This window comes from Schistocerca piceifrons, chromosome 5 (genome assembly GCF_021461385.2).
Source record: "Schistocerca piceifrons isolate TAMUIC-IGC-003096 chromosome 5, iqSchPice1.1, whole genome shotgun sequence".
Classification (NCBI taxonomy): domain Eukaryota; kingdom Metazoa; phylum Arthropoda; class Insecta; order Orthoptera; family Acrididae; genus Schistocerca; species Schistocerca piceifrons.
The window spans coordinates 322,950,765-322,972,645 of NC_060142.1; the positions used below are offsets into that span (position 1 = coordinate 322,950,765).

A 21,881-nucleotide genomic window follows, 5' to 3' on the forward strand; every position below is an offset into this window, starting at 1 on the left:
GACGTCCTCCTGAGTAGTCCCCGCCCGGAGATCCGAATGGGGGACTATTTTACCTCCGGAATATTTTACCCAAGAGGACGCCATCATCATTTAATCATACAGTAAAGCTGCATGTCCTTGGGAAAAATTAGATGACATATCTGTTGTAATTATGCCAAGTCCTGAGGTGAATATAACACATAACACAAAGTATTTGCAGGAATAGTATTTCTTATGCCTCGGTTCACATCCCCCATAAATTTTGTGAAACATTTTCTTATGCAAGTCTCTTTTTACTTAAAAATTTTGTTTCTTTGGACATTATCAAAAATTATGTAAGATTTACAAGATGTAATGATCCACACAGCATTGTGGTAGGGACATGGTGTTCTTGAGAAAGGGTCTCAAGCATTTGTCTCTGTTCCTCACAAATTTATGTTAGGCTGTAACAATCACTTGTCAGTTACATCATCATTATGACATGCTGGAAATGTGAACTGCTGCAAGTAACAGTAGTTACTTCAGAGGGACAGCTTATGTTGCTTTTAACCATTCTTCTTCCGTTATTAGGCAACCTGTACTGCAGGCTGAAACTCGTGACGATGATTGTGGTAGACCTGTTTTATGACAATTGAGTTGTTTACCATGTGTAAAAAGAGCTGATGGCATGAATGCTACTATCTTTAAATGTCTTAAAATACCTAGGTCACAGCCTTGTGGAGCGACAAGAGGATAACTACTCCCGTTTTCTAAAGCCATTTCATGTTTTGAGCTTAAGTATGAGTGCACAGTGTAGAACTCGCCAAGGTTACCACATCTAATCATCTTGAGTCCAGAAGATACATTTGTGTACATCAAGTATGGTTGAAGAATCTGTTCTTGTGCACGTGGTGTTGCCAAGCCTGCAGGAAACCAGCAATAACTGCTGTCAAATACACTGTAAAACTGCATATTTGAGGTAATAGGTATTGCATTTGTTAGGGTATAAAATGGCAATAGACCTTTTTTACAATAATGCTTGCACTGAGTTGCAGCTTAGGCTGTGATTTGTGTAGTTCAGTTTTACTGTTTGCTTTCTTTCATCCAGTTGCAAGAGGTGAAGGTCACAGATAAGTCTGTATCACTGTACTATCTGTAGTAAATTTTTATGATTGACACAATGAAAGGCCTTGGCAGTATTTAAGGAAATGCTGATAGATTAATACACTCCTGGAAATTGAAATAAGAACACCGTGAATTGATTGCCCCAGGAAGGGGAAACTTTATTGACACATTCCTGGGGTCAGATACATCACATGATCACACTGACAGAACCACAGGCACATAGACACAGGCAACAGAGCATGCACAATGTTGGCACTAGTACAGCGTGTATCCACCTTTCGCAGCAATGCAGGCTGCTATTCTCCCATGGAGACGATCGTAGAGATGCTGGATGTAGTCCTGTGGAACGGCTTGCCATGCCATTTCCACCTGGCGCCTCAGTTGGACCAGCGTTCGTGCTGGACCTGCAGACCGCGTGAGACGACGCTTCATCCAGTCCCAAACATGCTCAATGGGGGACAGATCCGGAGATCTTGCTGGCCAGGGTAGTTGACTTACACCTTCTAGAGCACGTTGGGTGGCACGGGATACATGCGGATGTGCATTGTCCTGTTGGAACACCAAGTTCCCTTGCCAGTCTAGGAATGGTAGAACGATGGGTTCGATGACGGTTTGGATGTACCGTGCACTATTCAGTCTCCCCTCGACGATCACCAGTGGTGTACGGCCAGTGTAGGAGATCGCTCCCCACACCATGATGCCGGTGTTGGCCCTGTGTGCCTCGGTCGTATGCAGTCCTGATTGTGGCGCTCACCTGCACGGCGCCAAACACGCATACGACCATCATTGGCACCAAGGCAGAAGCGACTCTCATCGCTGAAGGCGACACGTCTCCATTCGTCCCTCCATTCACGCCTGTCGAGACACCACTGGAGGCGGGCTGCACGATGTTGGGGCGTGAGCGGAAGACGGCCTAACGTAGCCCAGCTTCATGTAGACGGTTGCGAATGGTCCTCGCCGATACCCCAGGAGCAACAGTGTCCCTAATTTGCTGGGAAGTGGCGGTGCAGTCCCCTACGGCACTGCGTAGGATCCTACGGTCTTGGCGTGCATCCGTGCGTCGCTGCGGTCCGGTCCCAGGTCGACGGGCACGTGCACCTTCCGCCGACCACTGGCGACAACATCGATGTATTGTGGAGACCTCACGCCCCACGTGCTGAGCAATTCGGCGGTACGTCCACCCGGCCTCCCGCATGCCCACTATACGCCCTCGCTCAAAGTCCGTCAACTGCACATACGGTTCACGTCCACGCTGTCGCGGCATGCTACCAGTGTTAAAGACTGCGATGGAGCTCCGTATGCCACGGCAAACTGGCTGACACTGACGGCGGCGGTGCACAAATGCTGCGCAGCTAGCGCCATTCGACGGCCAACACCGCTGTTCCTGGTGTGTCCGCTGTGCCGTGCGTGTGATCATTGCATGTACAGCCCTCTCGCAGTGTCCGGAGCAAGTATGGTGGGTCTGACACACCGGTGTCAATGTGTTCTTTTTTCCATTTCCAGGAGTGTATTTTTCCATTAAATTTTGCAGAGCAAATTTGGTTTTGCCTTTAAGGGATCTTATATGTTATTAAACTAAGATGATTGTATTTTGTCTGAAATTTTTCATCTGAAAATTGAGTTTTTATCCTGGCTTCGACAAGGAGATTAAAATTGTAAAGATTAGGGGAAGTTGGATGTATTGAGATAGCATTTGGTATTTCTATTATTAATGGTTGTTAAGGTTATAGTTAAGGAAAGGGGAAGTGCAAGATGGGATATTTTTATCTGCTGCATGTTGTTTGCCAACAGGCAGTTTCACATAACTATTGGAAACATGGCTTTACATAAATGAGAGGTGAATAAAGGGGCTGTATGTTTTTAAGGGTAATTTTGAAAGCTTTCAGTGTAGTTCATAGTTTGTGTCTTGTCCCATGCTGTTCCTTGGAATATATAGGGAAACGTGAGGTTGTGATTACATTGGGACTGAAGGAATCTGCTTAAATTGATGCCATTACAGTGTCTTTGATTCAGGCTTCCAAATTAGCTACTGCATATTTCCAACTAAAATTTTTGTAAGATCTATTTTCTTTTTTTATGTATTTGTTTGGTTACATTGCACCTATCAAGGTTGTATTGTGATCAAGAAGTATAGGGTTTTTTTTCCCCTGGAGTGAAGCTCTGTAAGGAAGTGAAACATGGATGATAAACAATTCAGACAAAGGGGAATAGGGAAGTTTGGTGCAACAGAAGAATACTGCAGATTAGATGGGTACATTTGGTTATTAATTAAGAGGTACTGAACCGAATTGGGGAGAAAAGAAATTTATGGCACAACTGGACTAAAAGAAGAGACCTGTTGATAGAACACATCCTGAGTCATCAAGCAATCTTTTTTTGGTAATGGAGGCAAGTGTGGGGGTTAAGGCTAAAAATTGTAGGTGGAGACCAAGGCTTGACTAAGTAAGCAGGTTCAAATGGATGTTGGTTGTAGTAGTTGCGCAGAGGAAGGGAAAGGCTTGCACAGAATAGACTGGTGGGGAGAGCTGCATCAAACCAGTCTTTGGACTGAAGACTGCACTTATAACATTGTGATAAGGACATCAAAGGTTAACCTCAATTCATTACTAAGAAACATGTGATCTAAGAGATATGTAATCTGCCTCTCATTGGTAAACTGCAGTCAGCTGTTGGCACATCCCCTTTCATCCTCTTGGCAGGTACTATGCAAAACTTGTAAGTGGAGCACTAAACTTATTCTTAATTTTTATTATGGCTAATAATACTGGATAACAACTCTTCTCAGTGATTTACCTATGTTTGTTATTTCATGACTAATTAGTTTTAAGAGGTTTTTATTAGGTCACTTTCTAGTCTGTTTGTTTGTTCGGTACAAATTTTGCAATTAATTTTTAACTCCTGATGAGCTAGCTGTAAAATTTAAATCTAAAAATGTGTAGTGCATGAAATAGATAATGAGTGTAAGAGTGTAGTTGTTGGGAAAAGTCACAACATTTCATATCATTTGCAGTGCAATAAAATTGTTTGTGATTTATGTGAACTGTTCATTCATCAGTTATTATTGCATGTTCCTGACAATCATCATTATAAATTTTACAAGTATTGTCATAGCTATTAAAAAGTCATTATATATAAAAACAAAGATGAGGTGACTTACCGAACAAAAGCGCTGGCAGGTCGATAGACACACAAACAAACACAAACACACACACAAAATTCAAGCTTTCGCAACAAACTGTTGCCTCATCAGGAAAGAGGGAAGGAGAGGGGAAGACGAAAGGAAGTGGGTTTTAAGGGAGAGGGTAAGGAGTCATTCCAATCCCGGGAGCGGAAAGACTTACCTTAGGGGGAAAAAAGGACAGGTATACACTCGCACACACACACATATCCACCTTAAAACCCACTTCCTTTCGTCTTCCCCTCTCCTTCCCTCTTTCCTGATGAGGCAACAGTTTGTTGCGAAAGCTTGAATTTTGTGTGTGTGTTTGTGTTTGTTTGTGTGTCTATCGACCTGCCAGCGCTTTTGTTCGGTAAGTCACCTCATCTCTGTTTTTATATATAATTTTTCCCACGTGGAATGTTTCCTTCCATTATATTGATACTATTAAAAAGTCACATGCATGAAGTTTCATGACTATATGCGTGGGGTTATGATTCTGAACGGGGCTAGGAGAAATTATTTTATGTTTTTTAAAAAACATGTTATATTAAAAAGATTTTTGTGTAAACTTGTTGCTTATGTAATTTGTGTCTAGCTATTAGGTGAAATTACTATACTGTCTAGTCGCATTAATGCGACCACCTGTCAGAAGCTTGAATAACCAAATTTCGCAGTGTGAATTGCTGCAAGACTTGCAGGAAGAGAGTCAATGGTATTCTGGAAGTTAAAGACAGGGATGTAGAGCCATGCTGTCCAGTTTTGTGCCCAGCTGCACTAGGTTTCGCAATTGGGGATCCATGGTGCAAATAACCCGACTGAGATGGTCCCTCATATTATTGATTTGAGTTTAGTGGCCACGGAAGAGTGGTAAACTCATCCTGGTACACTTCGAACCATGTACACATGCTATGAACTGCGTGGCATATTACTTTGTCCTGCTGGTAGATGTCACTGTGCCGAGGAAAAACAAGCTGCATATAGAGGCGGTCATTGTCCCCAAGGACAGGTGCGTACTTGTGTTGATCCAGTGTGCCTTCCAGAATGACGAGATCATCGAGGGAATATCACAAAAGTCATGATTCATCTGAAAAGGCCACCTGTCGCCACTCAGTGGATGTCCAGGTGCAGCATTGGTCTGGAAATTCCAGCCTTCATCACTGATGAACAGCAGTCAGCTAGAGTACATGAACAAGGTGCCTGCTCCAGAGTCCCATACACAGCAATGTTTAGTAAATGGTCATTGAGGAGACACTGTTGGTAGCTCTTTGGTTCATCTGGCTGGTCAGTAGCTCAACAGTTGCATGTCTGTTCGCCCATACACGTCTCCATAACCGTAGTTCACCCCTCTCATCTGTGGCCTGTGCTGCACCACTGTTGCCTCAGAACAGCTTTGGATGGTTCTATTTTGCCAATGAATGGGATTGGGGAGAAGAGGAGTTTGTGGCACAACTTGACTATAAGAAGGGATCGGTTGGTAGGACATGTTCTGAGGCATCAATGGATCACCAATTTAGTATTGGAGGGCAGTGTGGAGGGTAAAAATCGTAGAGGGAGACCAAGAGATGAATACACTAAGCAGATTCAGAGGGATGTAGGCTGCAGTACGTACTGGGAGATGAAGCAGCTTACACAGGATAGAGTAGCATGGAGAGCTGCATCAAACCAGTCTCAGGACTGAAGACCACAACAACAACAACAATTTTGCCACACATGTTAGAACCACAGCAGAATGTAAACAGTTTGCAAACTTACCTGTTCTTGAAATTCTTCCACCCTTGGTCCAGAAACCAATGATCATGCACTTTTGGATGCCAGGTAAATCACTCAGTTACCACATTATGACAGTGACTACACTGTTTCATGTGTCCCCAAACCTGCCTTATATACCCTCCACAGCTAGTGCTGCCACCTGCTGTCTGTGAGTGGTTATTTCATGTTGATGTCGAATATAGGGGGTGGTCGCATTAATGTGACTGAACTGTGTATATTATCAACACTGCATTTGATTAAATTTTGGAAGAGATGAAACTTGGTTTCATGATAGGAATTTTTCTGATAACGAATATGCAGTATAACTTTCTTTTGACCGAGCGAGGTGGCGCAGTGGTTAGCACACTGGACTTGCATTCGGGAGGAGGACGGTTCAATCCCGTCTCCAGCCATCCTGATTTAGGTTTTCCGTGATTTCCCTAAATCGTTTCAGGCAAATGCTGGGATGGTTCCTTTGAAAGGGCACGGCCGCTTTCCTTCCCAATTCTTCCCTAACCCGAGCTTGCGCTCTGTCTATAATGACCTCATTGTCGACGGGACGTTAAACACTAACCACCAACCACTTTCTTTTGAGTAGCAACTTTCCTTCTCTCATATTGTTCCTTATGAGTTGGTTGTTTGAAAATGCAGTGAAGCAGTTCAAGACAGAGATGTAGTTTTTTTTTTTTTTTTTAATATATGTTTATTTTTTATTTTCTATATATCTTCTACTGACTCATTTCTCACCACAAATTGCCTTCCTTGTGTTATACTAATTGATAATGTTCTTACAAATGTTTCATGACTGTTCTCTGGGTAAATGAAAGGTAATTGCTATTTAATTTTTGCAGGCACCATATGAAAACCCGCCACACATCTATGCATTAGCTGATGAGATGTACAGAAACATGTTAATAGATAATGAAAATCAGTGCGTAATAATCAGGTATTTAATTTCCCATCTTTATCCTCTTCTTGTAATTCATTTTGCACCAGTAATTTCCAATACTAAATTACTGATATTCTTGATTTGGATAACTGAGTTTACAACAAAGTAAACTGTAGTATTTCTTTTAGATTTGTTGCACATGAGGAAAGGAGTTTGAAGTTTATGCAGAATTTGCTTTGACCATATTATTGAACTGCAGCTAATCTAGTTGGTAGAATATACTTTACTAAGAAAAGAGCTCCTCTAACGTTAAGATTGATCCCTTTCATAACACACTGATGGGGAAAAAATAATTAATGTAGACTAATGAAGTTTCTGGAATACATTTGTCTAGGTAAAATAGTTAAGTGGTTTAACATTTCAGGAATGTAAACACAAGAAAAGCCATTGAGAATCTGAAAAGTCGGCACATTGATAACTGGTGTAACTGTCAGAATGTTGAATGCAAGCATGCAAAAGGTGTTGTACAGGTGCCAGATGTCAATTTGTGGTATAGAGTTCTGTGTCTGTTGAACTTGGTTGGTCAATACACGGACAGTTAATACTGGTTGTGGATGACACCTGAGTTGTCATCTGATGGTGTCCCATATGTGCTAGATTGTAGACATGTGTGGCAATAGAGCAGCCCAAGGCAACATGTCAGCACACTATAAAGCATGTTGGGTTACAACAGCGGTATGAGATTCAACATTATCCTGTTAAAAAACACCACCTGGAATGCTGTTCATGAATGGCAGCATAACAAGTTGAATCACTTGACTGATATACAGATTTGCAGTCAGGATGCGAGGGTTAACCACGAGAGTGCTCCTGTTGTCATAGAAAATCACACCCCAGTCCATAACTCCAGGTGTAGGTCCAGTGGGTCTAGCACACAGACAGATTGTGTGTAGGTCCTCAACTGGCCTCTTCCTAACCAACACATGGCCATCACTGGCACCGAGGCAGTCATCAGAAAACACAAAAGATCTCTTGTTGGCCCTCCAGTGAGCTCTCGTTTGACATAGTTGAAATCGCAAACAACAGTGGTCTGGGGTCTTGGAATGCACACAACAGGGTGTCTGTTTTAGAGCTATCCTTGAGGTGTCTGTTTTAGAGCTATCCTTGAGGTGTCTGTTTTAGAGCTATCCTTGAGGTGTCTGTTTCAGAGCTATCCTTGAGGTGTCTGTTTCAGAGCTGTCCTTGAGGTGTCCGTTTCAGAGCTGTCCTTAAGGATCTGTTTCCTTAATGTAAATGATTTACAACATTTTGTTGTGTCACTGTAGTGCCAACTGCTCCTCAAATTGCTGCTACAGACACAGTACAATGCACCACAGCAAGGAACATGGTAGTCTTTCCTTCTGGTAGTGCCATATGGCTGCCCAGAGCCCAGTCTTCTTCTGACCTTACATTCTCATGGCCACCACTGCAAGCAATCATGTACAGTGGCTACATTCCTGCCAAGTACACTACTGGCCATTAAAATTGCTACACCACGAAGATGATGTGCTACAGACTCAAAATTTAACCGACAGGAAGAAGATGCTGTGATATACAAATGATTAGCTTTTCAGAGCATTCACACAAGGTTGGCGCCGGTGGCGACACCTAAAATATGCTGACATGAGGAAAGTTTCCAACTGATTTCTCTTACACAAACAGCAATTGACCAGCGTTGCCGGCTGAAACGTTGTTGTGATGCCTCGTGTAAGGACGAGGAATGCGTACCATCACGTTTCCGACTTTGATAAAGATCATATCGTAGCCTATTGCAATTGCAGTTTATCGTATCGTGACATTGCTACTCTCGTTGGTCGAGATCCAATGACTGTTAGCAGAATATGGAATTGGTGGGTTCAGAGGGTAATACGGAACGCCATGCTGGATCCCGACGGCCTCGTATCACTAGCAGTCGAGATGACAGGCATCTTATCCCCATGGCTGTAACGTATTGTGCAGCCATGTCTCGATCCCTGAGTCAACAGATGGGGACTTTTGCAAGACAACAACCATCTGGATGAACAGTTCGACGACGTTTGTAGCAGCATGGACTATCAGCTCGGAGACCATGGCTGCGGTTACCCAGGCAGGAGCGCCTGCGATGGTGTACTCAATGACGAACCTGGGTGCACGAATGGCAAAACGTCTTTTTTTTGGATGAATCCAGGTTCTGTTTACAGCATCATGATGGTCGTATCCGTGTTTGGTGCCATCGCGGTGAACACACATTGGAAGTGTGTATTCATCATTGCCATACTGGCGTGATGGTATGGGGTGCCATTGGTGACAGGTCTCGGTCACCTCTTGTTCGCATTGTCGGCACTTTGAACAGTGGACATTACATTTCAGATGTGTTACGACCTGTGGCTCTACCCTTCATTCGATCCCTGTGAAACCCTACATTTCAGCAGGATAATGCACGACCGCCTGTTGCAGGCCCTGTACGGGCCTTTCTGGATACAGAAAATGTTCGACTGCTGCTCTGGCCAGCACATTCTCCAGATATCTCACCAATTGAAAACGTCTGGTCAAAGGTGGCCGAGCAATTGGCTCATCACAAAATGCCAGTCACTACTGTTGATGAACTGTGGTACCGTGTTGAAGCTGCATGGCCAGCTGTACTTGTACACGCCATCCAAGCTCTGTTTGACTCAATGACCAGGCGTATCAAGGCCGTTATTACGGCCGGAGGTGGTTGTTCTGGGTACTGATTTCTCAGTATCTATGCACCCAAATTACATGAAAATGTAATCACCTGTCAGTTCTAGTATAATATATTTGTCCAGTGAATACCCATTTATCATCTGCATTTCTTGGTGTAGCAATTTTAATGGCCAGTAGTGTATTTGTGCAATATCACAGATTGAACATACAGCTTCTGATAGCCCTATTACACGACGACATTCAAACTCAGTGAGGTGTTGGTAATGATGTCTTTGTCGCCTTAAAGGCTTTCTTGACTAATATCAACTCATCACATCCAGTCTCTAAGGTAACTTACACTCACAACAGTTAGTGTGTATTGGAAGAAAACCTGATTTGCATCCTCATGGTGATGCTACTAGTGCCACTCTTATGTGACTAGTGCAAAATCTGAATAGAAATTATCTTTAAGATGTAGAAATGTCCCTACCAACTTTCATTTATCTTGCACAACTCTTTTTTTGATGTCAGGATTGTTTTCAACACAACTTTCAATATCTTACAGAACTGGGCTATCATACAGGGATTGTATGCAGTTGTACTCTCAGTTCTTTTTCAGTGGGGTAGGGGTAGGAGGGGGAAGCAGGATGTTACAACTGTTCTCTTGTAGGTATTTTGTTTTTGTAACTAGCTGATTAATGAAATAATACAGAGGCCAGCACTTTATATCCTCCACAAACAGCTGTATTGGGGCATCTTTGTTTCTTCATCTCTTAAAAGTAGGTGCACAATGAAAACCTCTGTAAAAATGGCTATCACCCTATTTTCTCTTCTTCTTGATGTTTTACTAGATATAACTGTGCTCCTATTTTTGCAAACAGATTCATGAGAGCACCCACCAGAGTATAGTGTTTGTGCCACATAGATATCTGAAGGCACATTTTAATGGTATGTGTTTTTCACCAAGTCAGGAAGCCTGTAGGTGCTCAACAACTGATTTAACTTCTTATGTTAGAAGGCAATGAAATGAATGTTTCATGAGATTCTTCATAGCATCTGACGCTATACTTAAGGTATTAGGTAGATGATTTTAATGTGTTTTCTGGGTAGTTAGTTATCACATATTTTGAGTGATCAATCAGTCAGTCTGCTGATGAATTATTTTAGGTATTGTGTTATTATTGTACATGTCATTTAACAATAGATTACACAGACTGACTGTAGACTAAGTCTTGTATATTGTGTACTTCTGTTTGAAAAAGTGAGTGAAAGCAAGTTGGAATGGAGCAGAGTGAGTTACATTTCTAGTATAATGCAACTTTCAACATTTTAAACCCTTTCATCTCACCATTTTAGTAAGGATGCTGGTGACCTTGGTGCTGACCAAACAACAACAACAACAACAACTCCTACTACTACAAACAGCTCAAAATTCATGTTGCTTCAGTCTTTCCAAACAGACTAGTTACAGAAATGGTTCTCAGGCAAAATGTTGGATATCACTGTGAAATCCCCAAAATATTTCAACAGCGCACCTGACTAATATCGTAAGTTGCGACGAACACACTGCAGAGTTACAGATGGCGTGTCCTATTTATAGCTGTCTAAACTGGAAATTTGCAGGTGTGAAGTCACCAAATTTGGTGGCCAATATTGAAAATTTCCTGATATAAAATGGGAAGGACAACTATGCCACCTGTGGATGATGAACCAAGGACTTGTGTGTATGTGCAGTGGCTGTCGTTCCTGTAACCTGCCATCGGCTGTCCCAGATGTTTGCAGCTCCAGAAATCTTTTGAACAGATACAGGATTCCAACATAGCACACCATAATGTCCACTGCTGGCAATATTAAAGTCACAGTAGCCACTAAGGGAAACTATTGGTCATACAAGAGAAGATGCGTCAGTGGTGACGTAAATATACAGATGAAAGTGGCGAGACTGTTGACTCATCAGGATGGATGTGTACTTCAGCATGTGGCTTCCAAAAGAGGGTACTGTGGTGACCAGTGGCAGCACACAATAGAAACAACAGCATTCGTGTGCACACCAAAGTCCTTGGTTCATCACTCAACAGATGATGTAACTGTCCTCCCTGCTACTGATAGGAAATCTTTGATATTGGCCACCAGATATAGGACATTTGCATCTGTGCATTTCCTATGTAGACTGGCATAAATAAGAGGCATCTGTCATAGCTCAGTTTGTTGCAACTGAAGGTGTCAAGTCAGTTGTGTCAATGAAATATTGAGGGGATTTCATGACATTTGACATCATGCACGAGAACCATTTCAGCAACTCCACATTCATTGGTGTGCTGTCCCAAGGTATTTCTATGCCCATCAGAAACACACTGATACAGAATTATTTTCTTACTTTCTTATTTTTGTAGAGTACAAGTTTCTGCTTCATAGCTTGTAGTATTCCACTTGCAACTTTTGACGAGGTACTTCTCTGATGGATGGTATACAACCTTAACTTTTAACAGACTTTTCTTTATATTAAAAATCTTTCTTTTCATGTGTTGTAGATCATATTTATGTTTTACAGTGTACAGTATAGCTGATAATGTTATTTAAATAATGAAAGTCCTTCACCCTTTTGAGAGCATTTCTTCATTAAGTCTGCTGATGGTACCTTCCTCGCCATTCTTGTAGATTTCTTTACCATGTCCTTAGTGTTACTGATTTTCATATTGTATTTCATCACATATCCTGCTCATAATTCCTTAACACTTCCAAGTCCACTTTCAGATTTGAGAAGGCCTTACATACAGTGTTGCAGTTGATGTGCTAAAATGAAGGTCAGAAAAACTTTCTCAAACTTCTGTTTACATTGTAAAAGCACACTAATGTTTGTGAAAATTGTGACATGAAGAAAGAATAGTGCGAAAGAATCCAAACTTGAAGGATGTTTAAAGCAGAGGACCATCAGTAAGTGATAGAAATTTGCAAAAAGGATGGTGTACTGTGAAGCCCAGAAGCAATCTCACACATAGCAAGAAGGCTCAGTCTGATGCCAAGCACATTCATTGCAAAGTTGCCAAATAAAGAGGAAATGTGACTGCAAGTGTTTAATGCAACAGAAGTTGGTGTTAGTGTCGAGCTTGGAACTCTTTGTACAAAATGCAAGCTTGATAATGCGAATTTTAAAAGCCACACTAACAGGTGTGGGCAAGTGATGTCGGTGGTCTTCACCATAGCTAGTCGACAGAGCAGACTGTTATAAAAAGTCAGGAGGTGGCAAGGAGCAGAGTTACTGGTTGGTTTTCCCCCACAGTAATGAGTAGACAAGAGTTGGCATAAGGTTTTGGCTGCCTTGTGGTCATACAAGGCATGCATTCAGTAATCATCTGCTAAAAACACAGTCATGGAAACTATTTGCACTACATTCGCTCTACATAGTCCAAAAGACAGAGACAGTATAGTGATATAAGCCACTTAATTGTACAATAAAAATTATAAAAATTACAGTGTTTCTAATCTGACAGACAATAACCAGTAAGTTATTAAAGATCAACAGCAGCTAAACACATGAAGCTACAGAGTCATGCATAACAAAAGTTATCAGACAATGGAAAATCCTTTATGGAATGTAACAATATTATGAAAAGGGTAGTTGCTACTCACTGTATAGCAGAGATGCTGAGTTGCCAATAGACACAACAAAAAGACTGTCAGAAAGGGAGCTTTCGTCAAACAAGCCCTTTGTCAAAAATAGACAAAAAACCCACCCACCCACCCACACACCCACACCCACACACACACACACACACACACACACACACACACACACACACACACACAGTACAATTTGGCTATGGAAGCTGGAGTAACATGATAGTGGACTTTGTAGACAATAAAACCTCTATAAAGCAACCAATATGACTTATCCTGTCCCTATTCTGACCCTGTGGCATCATTATGTTGTAATGTAGTATAATTTAGTTTGGTAAAATTGATATTCTGTTATACATTCATCTAATTAATTGATGACTGGTACAAAATGATACAAAAGCCAGTCAAGTGAATGGTTTTGCCAGATACCTTATTGAAAGAAGACAGTAGAATGTAGCATGTAATGCAGACCAATGTTTCTAAGACTGATGTGTATTCGCATTTTATTAAAATGAGTTAGTTTTATTGTATTAATGAATACAGCATATATACATCTTAAATGTATGTGTAATATAATTTGAATGCTGGGGGTTATTAAGAAGCTTTGTACAACCTAGGAGTGACAGTAGACTAAGGCTGACACCCAACGGACTGGTGCAGTCGCTCGTATGCAGTCATAGGCAGCGGAACTGTGTCACCTTGTTTTAAAGATGTAGATTCAGAGTTTGAGTTACACTACTATAGTGACAGAATATTTTTGCCATAAAATTTATATATTGATCAGGGATCAGCTGATGCATGTTTGAGTGCAGTGTTACACTGTTGCTCCAAATTATATGAATTCTACTTTTAATGTAGTTAGGTGTTTACTTTACATTCTGAAGCTTCAGTAATTTTCATCAAGTTGGAGCTAGTGAATGTCAGATTGTACTCAGTACTAGAATATACTGTTGTGGAGGAGCTTATGTTTTGTGAAAGTCTGTCATTCATCAATGTTAATATTTGGTGAAATAAACTGTTTACGATGAATTGTTTTTATCACATTACGCTGATTTATTTAAATATTATTGAACTTCTGTATGAACTCGCCGCAAGATATCATGACAGGGTACCATGTGTGGTTGCAACAGCTAGACAGTAAGCCACTAAGTCTATGCTCCCCTCCCCCCTCCCCCAGCCACAAAATAATGAAGCCAAATGACATTTTATCAGGGCCGTGAATTCACAAATGTCTGTCTGTCTTGTCAGTATAGAGGATACTGGCAAATGAATTTGTCATATTCTGCTGGTTTGAGTGGTGCCACACATGCCATTGTGTATCAGCTGTTGTCAAGGAACCACACACACCATGCTACAGTGGACAAATGAACACAGGTATCCACATACAAGGTGCCAAAATGTAGCATCCTCTCATTAGTCTCACTTCGTATTGAGCTACAGTGGTGGCTGGATACATGTATTATGCTACATTGGTGACAACAGCAATCTTTATCAACATTTCAAAGTGCCTAATGTGATGGTTTGGATGTCGATGGTTGCAGCATGCTACTGCTGCATATTGAGAACAGTAATCCCTACACTGGGGAGGCTTCAGAGTTCAAGGTGCTACTCTGTCTTCTAGCAACTGCACATACCATATTTCAGTGGGGCAATGCTTAACCTCATAACATGAGAAATTTTTGAACCTTCTTCAAAGAACAATGGATGCCATTGCTTCCCGCCTGCAATTTGCAGTAATATTGACGCAACTTTGGAAACACTACAGTATGGTGGGTTCAGAAGGCATATTCATTCATAAATGTTGCCTCATATCCATAGAACTAAATAATTCCTATTGAAGAATTTGCATTTGTGAGCACTGTATTCCTGTCTTCACATTCCCTATAGGTGCGACACACAGAGAGCTAAAGAATATCTGTAGGCTCTTCACTTAATACCAGTTCATGAAATGTTGTGAGTAGGCTTTTGTGGGATAACTGGCATCTATCATCGAGAGTTTACCAAGTCAAGTTCAAAATGCTGCTCAGAATGACGTCAAATAGATGGCGTTTCACTCGTCTTAACATAAATGGGGTTGGCTACAAATGACAGATAAATCGCAATATGATAGCTATGGTTTGAGCTGCGCATTACACCATCAGTACTGTTCAATGTGCAAGATTGCACAAGTTCAGCAGTCAACAGTTGTGACATTGTTATTTAGGTAAACTCATCCACCACAGCACAGCAAGGTTGTACCACATGGGAAAAATCAGTTTTTAAGTGTCCTGAGGCCAAAAACAGCATAAAAAGCAAAATGCCATCAGTGTTTGTCCTGAGGCCAAAAACCATACAAAAAACAAAGTGACATTGATTTGTGATTTTGATGAGACTGGTGCAAGATATGTTCATTTTGCTGTCCACTGTTTCCTGCCCCAAGTTGAAATTGAGAAACAGCACATTCCACAACAGACTGAAGTGTCTCAGGGGTCACATTCAGAATGTGTTGTGCAATGTGTGTGTTCAATTCAGCCACATTCATAATCGGAGCACTAAACATATCTTTCAAATTACACCATATATAAAAGTCACATGCCTTAAGAGGGGGTCACCTGGATGACCAGGCTGTAGAGAAATGACAGCTGATGATTCTAGCATTTCTGAAATGCCTCTGCTGCAGCCATTTCACAGGCTGTGCAATGTGTGTAGGAGAGGCATGGTAGATAAAAACGGTCCTACTCACATAGTCATGCTGTTGAAGCGTTGGAGTGACATCAGTACACAGAAGACTCTCATAGCATTTACCAATGATGGTAGAGGTACCAGGATCTGCAGAGTGCATATCGTGGAAAAAATATGGCCCTTCAATAAATGATACTGTCAACCTGCACTACACAGTCACCTTTGCATAATAAAATGGCATCACTTGATGCGTTTGTGGATTCTCTGATACCCATATTCTACAGATCTACATTTGACATGTCCTTGCAGATGGAAATGGGCTTTGTCTGTCCACAGAAAGTTTCATGGCCATTGTCCACTACCATGCAAACAAGAAATTCCAGAGTGAACATTTGTCTTGCTGGCGGTTCAGCAGGGAGCAACTCCTGAACATAGGTGATTTTATGTGGATAGGAATGCAGGATGTTTTGTAAGATTTTATGCACCGTGATCACAGGCATGTACAATATTCAGGTAATTCCCTGTGCACTGCATGCCTACACTTCACTACTTTTCGAATTTTGTAATCGTTTTCTTAAGATCCTTAGCAGATATTGGACCAATGCCTCTCTCTCTCTCTCTCTCTCTCTCTCTCTCTCTCTCTCTCTTCTTTTGTACATTTGAGTGTCTTGGACTTCTGCAGGGCTACTGGTGCACAGTCACCAATTTGGAAAATAACTTTACCAGCAGCACATGATCCTCTCAAACGCAAACTGAGCAACAGGCATATGTATACATCTGTTGGTTTTTCCTGTGACGTTTCCCCCTGCATCAGTAATATGCTGTACAGATTTGACTTCATTCCGAGTGGTGGTTCTCTTTCTACAGTGTTTTGAAATTGGAACTTTGAAAATGGATACCTTGTATATATGTTCAGTTTCACCTGTTAGTTCTGGTTGAGCAGTATTCTAAGATGGGACAAACAAGTGATTTGTATCCAGTTTCCTCTGTAGACAGACTCAATTCCCCAGTATCCTGCCAATGAACCACAGTCTGCCACCTTCCTTACCTAAGCTGAGCATATGTGAACATTCCTCTTCATATTCCAACAAATTATTGCACCCAAATATTTGTATGAGCTGACTGATTCTAATTGTGATTCATTGATATTGTAGTCACTGAGTACCACAACTTTCATTTTGTGAACTGCACAATTTTGCATTTTCGTATGTTTAAATCAGCTACCAATCTGTGCACTGCTATGGAATCTTATCAAGATGTGATCAGATATTTCAGCAGGTTTGGTCACACAGTACTTTATTATAGATAACTGCATTATCTTCAAAAGTCTGAGGTCATTGTTAATATTGTCTACCACATCGTTAACATAAAACATGAACAGCAATGGACGTAACACAGTTGCCTGTGGCATGCCTGAAGTTACTTCTGTTTCTGCTTCTGTTGATGACCCTCCATCAAAATAACATGCTGTCTTTTCTTCCAAGACATTCTCATTCCAATCATAAATTGTTCGTACCCCATATGGCCGTACTTTCATTATTATTCAAAGATAGCGTAATCATGAAGTCAATGTGCAGAGTTAATAAAATCAATTTGCTGTTAAAAATAATGCTATGCAGCATTACCGAATTACTGCAAGCTAGTATTACTATTTACACCCGTCCTCATTGTCATCTGAATACAACGAAGATTCAATCTTTACTTTTTTGATATGTCAGGGGTCTGGTTGGACTTTTGTTTAATCTATCATTGGGGAGGGGGAGTAATGTCTCACCTCTTTTTAATATTTTGATCATCATCTCTTTGTATAACAATCCAATTCTATATAAGCAGATTTTGCAGTCAAAGTATGACAGTAACATTGCTGTATCTCTGTACCAGAATCCATCTCATCATTAATCTCTTCACCATTTTCTACATTTTGTTTGATACCTAATCACATAAATCTCTAGTTACAACACAATATCTACTGGTTAATTTGCCTTTGTCTTTGCCACATCCATTTGTCACTTGTGCCTTTTCACTTTTCCTTAAGTGGTGCCCTTACAATAGACATTCCCTGCACTTTATACTGCATCTTATCCCATGTGTGAGGTTAAGAGAAATACGAGTATGCATTGACAAAGAACTTCAATCCTAGGAAAGGATAAAATTTAAGAACATAGAGCAGATACTTGTTTATAATCTATTTGTAATACGAAGTTTGCTCTTACATTCATGTTATTTAATCAATAACATACTAACCTGTCTGTAATGCTACAAATATTTTTCATGTGTTAAATGTCCATTGTTGTTTTGGTGACATTTCTGTATGCCCACCATTCATATTGTTTCATTTTTATCCATTTACATTGACTGTACTGCATCTGAAGACAATTTTAAGGAATTTCACTGATCCTATAATGTTGCTGACAAAGTAGTAGTAGTAGTAGTTGTTGTTGTTGTTTTAGTTGTTGTTGTTTTGATGGTGATATCCTTTCACTTAGGCGCTTCAAATTTTTGAAACTTGTACATCATGGGAAATTCACTTTTTTAAATTATTCACAGACAAGATTTGTGTTTTGGAAAGTCATATTAAAATTACTTATTAGCTCACTCCACAAACCTTGCAGTTCAGTTTATTCAACCAGAGCTCCTAAAGTCACACTCAGATTGTTATTCATTGCCAATGCACCACAACAAAATGTCAGGTCACTCACAGTGTTCAAATAGTACTCTGGACATATGTGCTGTATTATTGGGCACTGTTAGCAGCCCATTTGACTATAGCCAGTGGCATCAGGCTAAAATGTATTTGGTCTGTGTTTGCAGCCTGCTTCCTATTGTTTGAACTTAACCAGTGTCCTGCTGATGGGTTAACACTGTAGCACTACATAAAAAAACGTCAAATAACAAGTAGTCCCAGTCAGGCTTTAGTTTCAGCATTCTTTCTGTTGCAGTAAAATGCAGCTTTTTGTATTTGACACACATGGCAGAATTTCCAGGATTTCTGTAATATTATTTTCAGCTGCAAGCAGAGTTACATGCAAAGTAGGTAGTTTTTTGTATATGAGCAATGATTGTGTGTGTGTGGACATGCATGCGTGCATTAATGGGTGGGTGCATGATGTGCATTCAGTTCCTGGGAAACAGAACTTTTCATCAAAATGTCACACTTATATCACTTAGTTAAAGATCAGATCTGAATAAGTGAAAAATATATGTTATGTGGTTGAACCTTCAGACACTTTGTCAAAAAGATTGTTACGGTGTTACTGGCTGGAATATATGATTAATTTTTACTCTGTAGTCACAGTAGACTTAATGTCAGAAAGCCAACTTTGTAATTTTTTTTCCACATATGATTATTTCCTTTACATCACACTTGAAACTGTGGGATAATTACTTATTTTATGTGTGATTTTTTGTTGTTGCAAAAAATAAATGTCACTTAAGGTAAAGTAGTAATGTTATGATCACAACACATTATTTGTGGAAATGTGTATGTAAGTAACTTTCAATTTCTTGTTCAAGTGGAGAATCTGGTGCTGGGAAGACCGTTGCTGCCAAGTACATTATGTCCTACATTGCCCGTGTATCAGGTGGTGGCCAGCGTGTGCAGCACATAAAAGATGTCATTCTTGAATCAAATCCCCTCCTTGAAGCCTTTGGCAATGCTAAAACTGTCCGCAATAACAACTCTAGCAGATTTGTAAGTATGAAAAACTGAACTTGGTCTTAGACTGTATAATAAATTAGACATGCGTTTTTGAAAAGGGTAACAATGTTGACTGTGAAATGTCAAATATGATATATATTGAATTAATTGCTTCCAAGTAAGTGAGGATAAAAGTTGAAAATTTTTGAGAGACTCAAAAACCATAATATCGAACCAGAACTTCATGTTTGTATAGAGTAAATAGTAAAAATTTCATTGGTGGTACACTACTGGTTGATAGCATTTGACAGGAAAGATCGAGGCGGATGTTGTGCGAAATTCTATACATTTCTGAATATGCCAGCAGAAATTACAGAGGACTCTCACAATTAACAAAAGCAAGTAAAATATATGCAACAGTTCTGAAGGGAAAATTACCAGAAATATTGGAACAGTAGCTTGGAGGAGAACAATGCAGATTTAGGAAGGGATGTTAGTGTTTAGATACCATATTTATAGCTGAACAATTAATAGAGAAAATAAGGGAAGTTAATTGACCTCTTATCTCTAGGCAAACTTTAGATCTTGAAAAGGTGTAAGATGTTATCAAAATGTGTGCTGTGGCAAATAATAGACAAGTAACAAGATCCAAATAATTTAGTCAATCCATTAAAAAACTTACAACAATTTACACAAATAAAATGTAATTCATCTGTCTTGGCAATGGTATTACTAAGTATCTATAGCCAGACAACTTTTCAGGTGTAGTGGTAATACATTGTACATACAAACCTTTCTCTTCAACTAGTGTGTGTATTAGTGAAAACTATCAAAATCCCTGCAATAGTGCCAGAGTTTAGCCTTCACAAACAGACATAAAAACACAGTGGGGAACTTCAATTTAGTAATATGTATAGACATGGAAATCGTGAAACTTACTCAGGGACTTGAACAAGGATATAGTCTATCACCACTATTAGTTTAACCTGTAGGTGGAAAGAAACAAACCCGCCTGTTGTAAAAATTGAAAATAACAAACTGCTGTGAACTTCATACCATTTACAGCAGTAATAATATTCCCTAATATCATGCTTCTTTTCTATGAGTAAGTAATGGAACCTGTTAATTTATGTTTTGCTGGTAAGACGTATTCTTTGAAGCTTGAAATTGTCTTGTCGATGACAACGATCATTTTACAGTGTGCAAATTATTTACTAAATAACAACTTAAAAGGAAATTACCTCTGTGTATGAGGACTTACAGAAGCTGATAAATGACAGCAGATCCCACTACTAGATCATAATGGGAGATTTTAATGCAAAAGTACAAAAAGAGTGACGCCGGAAATAACATAAGCTATATAGTAGTAGAATTTGTTAAACAACAATTTGTTCACGTTCAGCTCATTTTTCTAGAAGAAAAATCTTCAACACATTCTTAGGGGAGATAACAAACAAAAAATATATTTGGCAAAGAATAAATAATAAACCTTAAGTCTCCCCCGCTCCCACTCCCATCTAATTACCCCTTCAGTGTTTTCCTTGAACTCGTCACCTTCAACTTAGCTTCACCCTCCATTCTTAGGTCCCTTGCCAGTAACACAAAGTGCTGGATGGAAGAAAGAACAGCTATACATAAGGTTCAGCCAGACAGACCCTGCAGGCAAAGGCGCGACCAATGTTGTGATGAACCACAGCGGTTACATGACAGAAGGTATCTGCCAGATGTCTGATTCTTCCAACTAAAAGCCCTGCTGCAGGGATGCCACCCCAGAAGTCCAGCATAACTTCCAATCTTTACTCAAATCAGTAGACCCACCTCAGGATCTCTTACAGATCCAACTACCTCATCACACCAACAATCCTCGTATGTGCTTCCCAAAATCCATAAACCAAATGATCTTGGGTGCCCCATAGTATCAGTTTACTGTACCTGCATTGTAATATCTTTCCCATACAGTGTGGCAACCCATGGGCAGTGCCTCTACAGTGAAGAGGAATCCTGTGTCCAGTATGTCCTGAAGGTGTTGTTAAGATCTTCACAGATAAGTCATTTCAGCCCCTCCCCCCCGACACTCCCCCCCCTGCCACTACTCCCCCCCCCCCCCCCAACCTAGTCTACAAACAGATTTCTTATGCCATACCTACTTGTATTCCAAATCGTCTAACTACTGACAGGAACAATAAACTATATAGCCTGCACCAGAGCTTTGACTACTTATCACTCTGTGTTCTATCACTTCCAAAGTGATATTCCTCTGTGCACCCAATGTAAAAAAAATATCCTAGTCTGTTCTTATGCTGCACCTACTCCCACCACCTTGCAATATGAGTCAGACCCATTTGGGAAACCCAGGTACAGGACCTGCACCCACCCAAGACATTGTATTAAAGTTCCATCAT

At 40.4% G+C, this 21,881-nt stretch overlaps 1 protein-coding gene across 1 annotated transcript in view; it reads left to right on the plus strand.

Annotated features, from left to right (window-relative positions):
• LOC124797926 (unconventional myosin-Ie-like) overlaps positions 1-21,881 on the plus strand; it is a 365,871-nt gene that overhangs the window by 22,685 nt on the left and 321,305 nt on the right. Inside the window, exons 4-5 of the mRNA XM_047261058.1 lie at positions 6,844-6,938; positions 19,356-19,533. Coding sequence (XP_047117014.1) covers positions 6,844-6,938; positions 19,356-19,533 — 273 coding nt within the window. The remainder of the gene's footprint in view (positions 1-6,843; positions 6,939-19,355; positions 19,534-21,881) is intronic.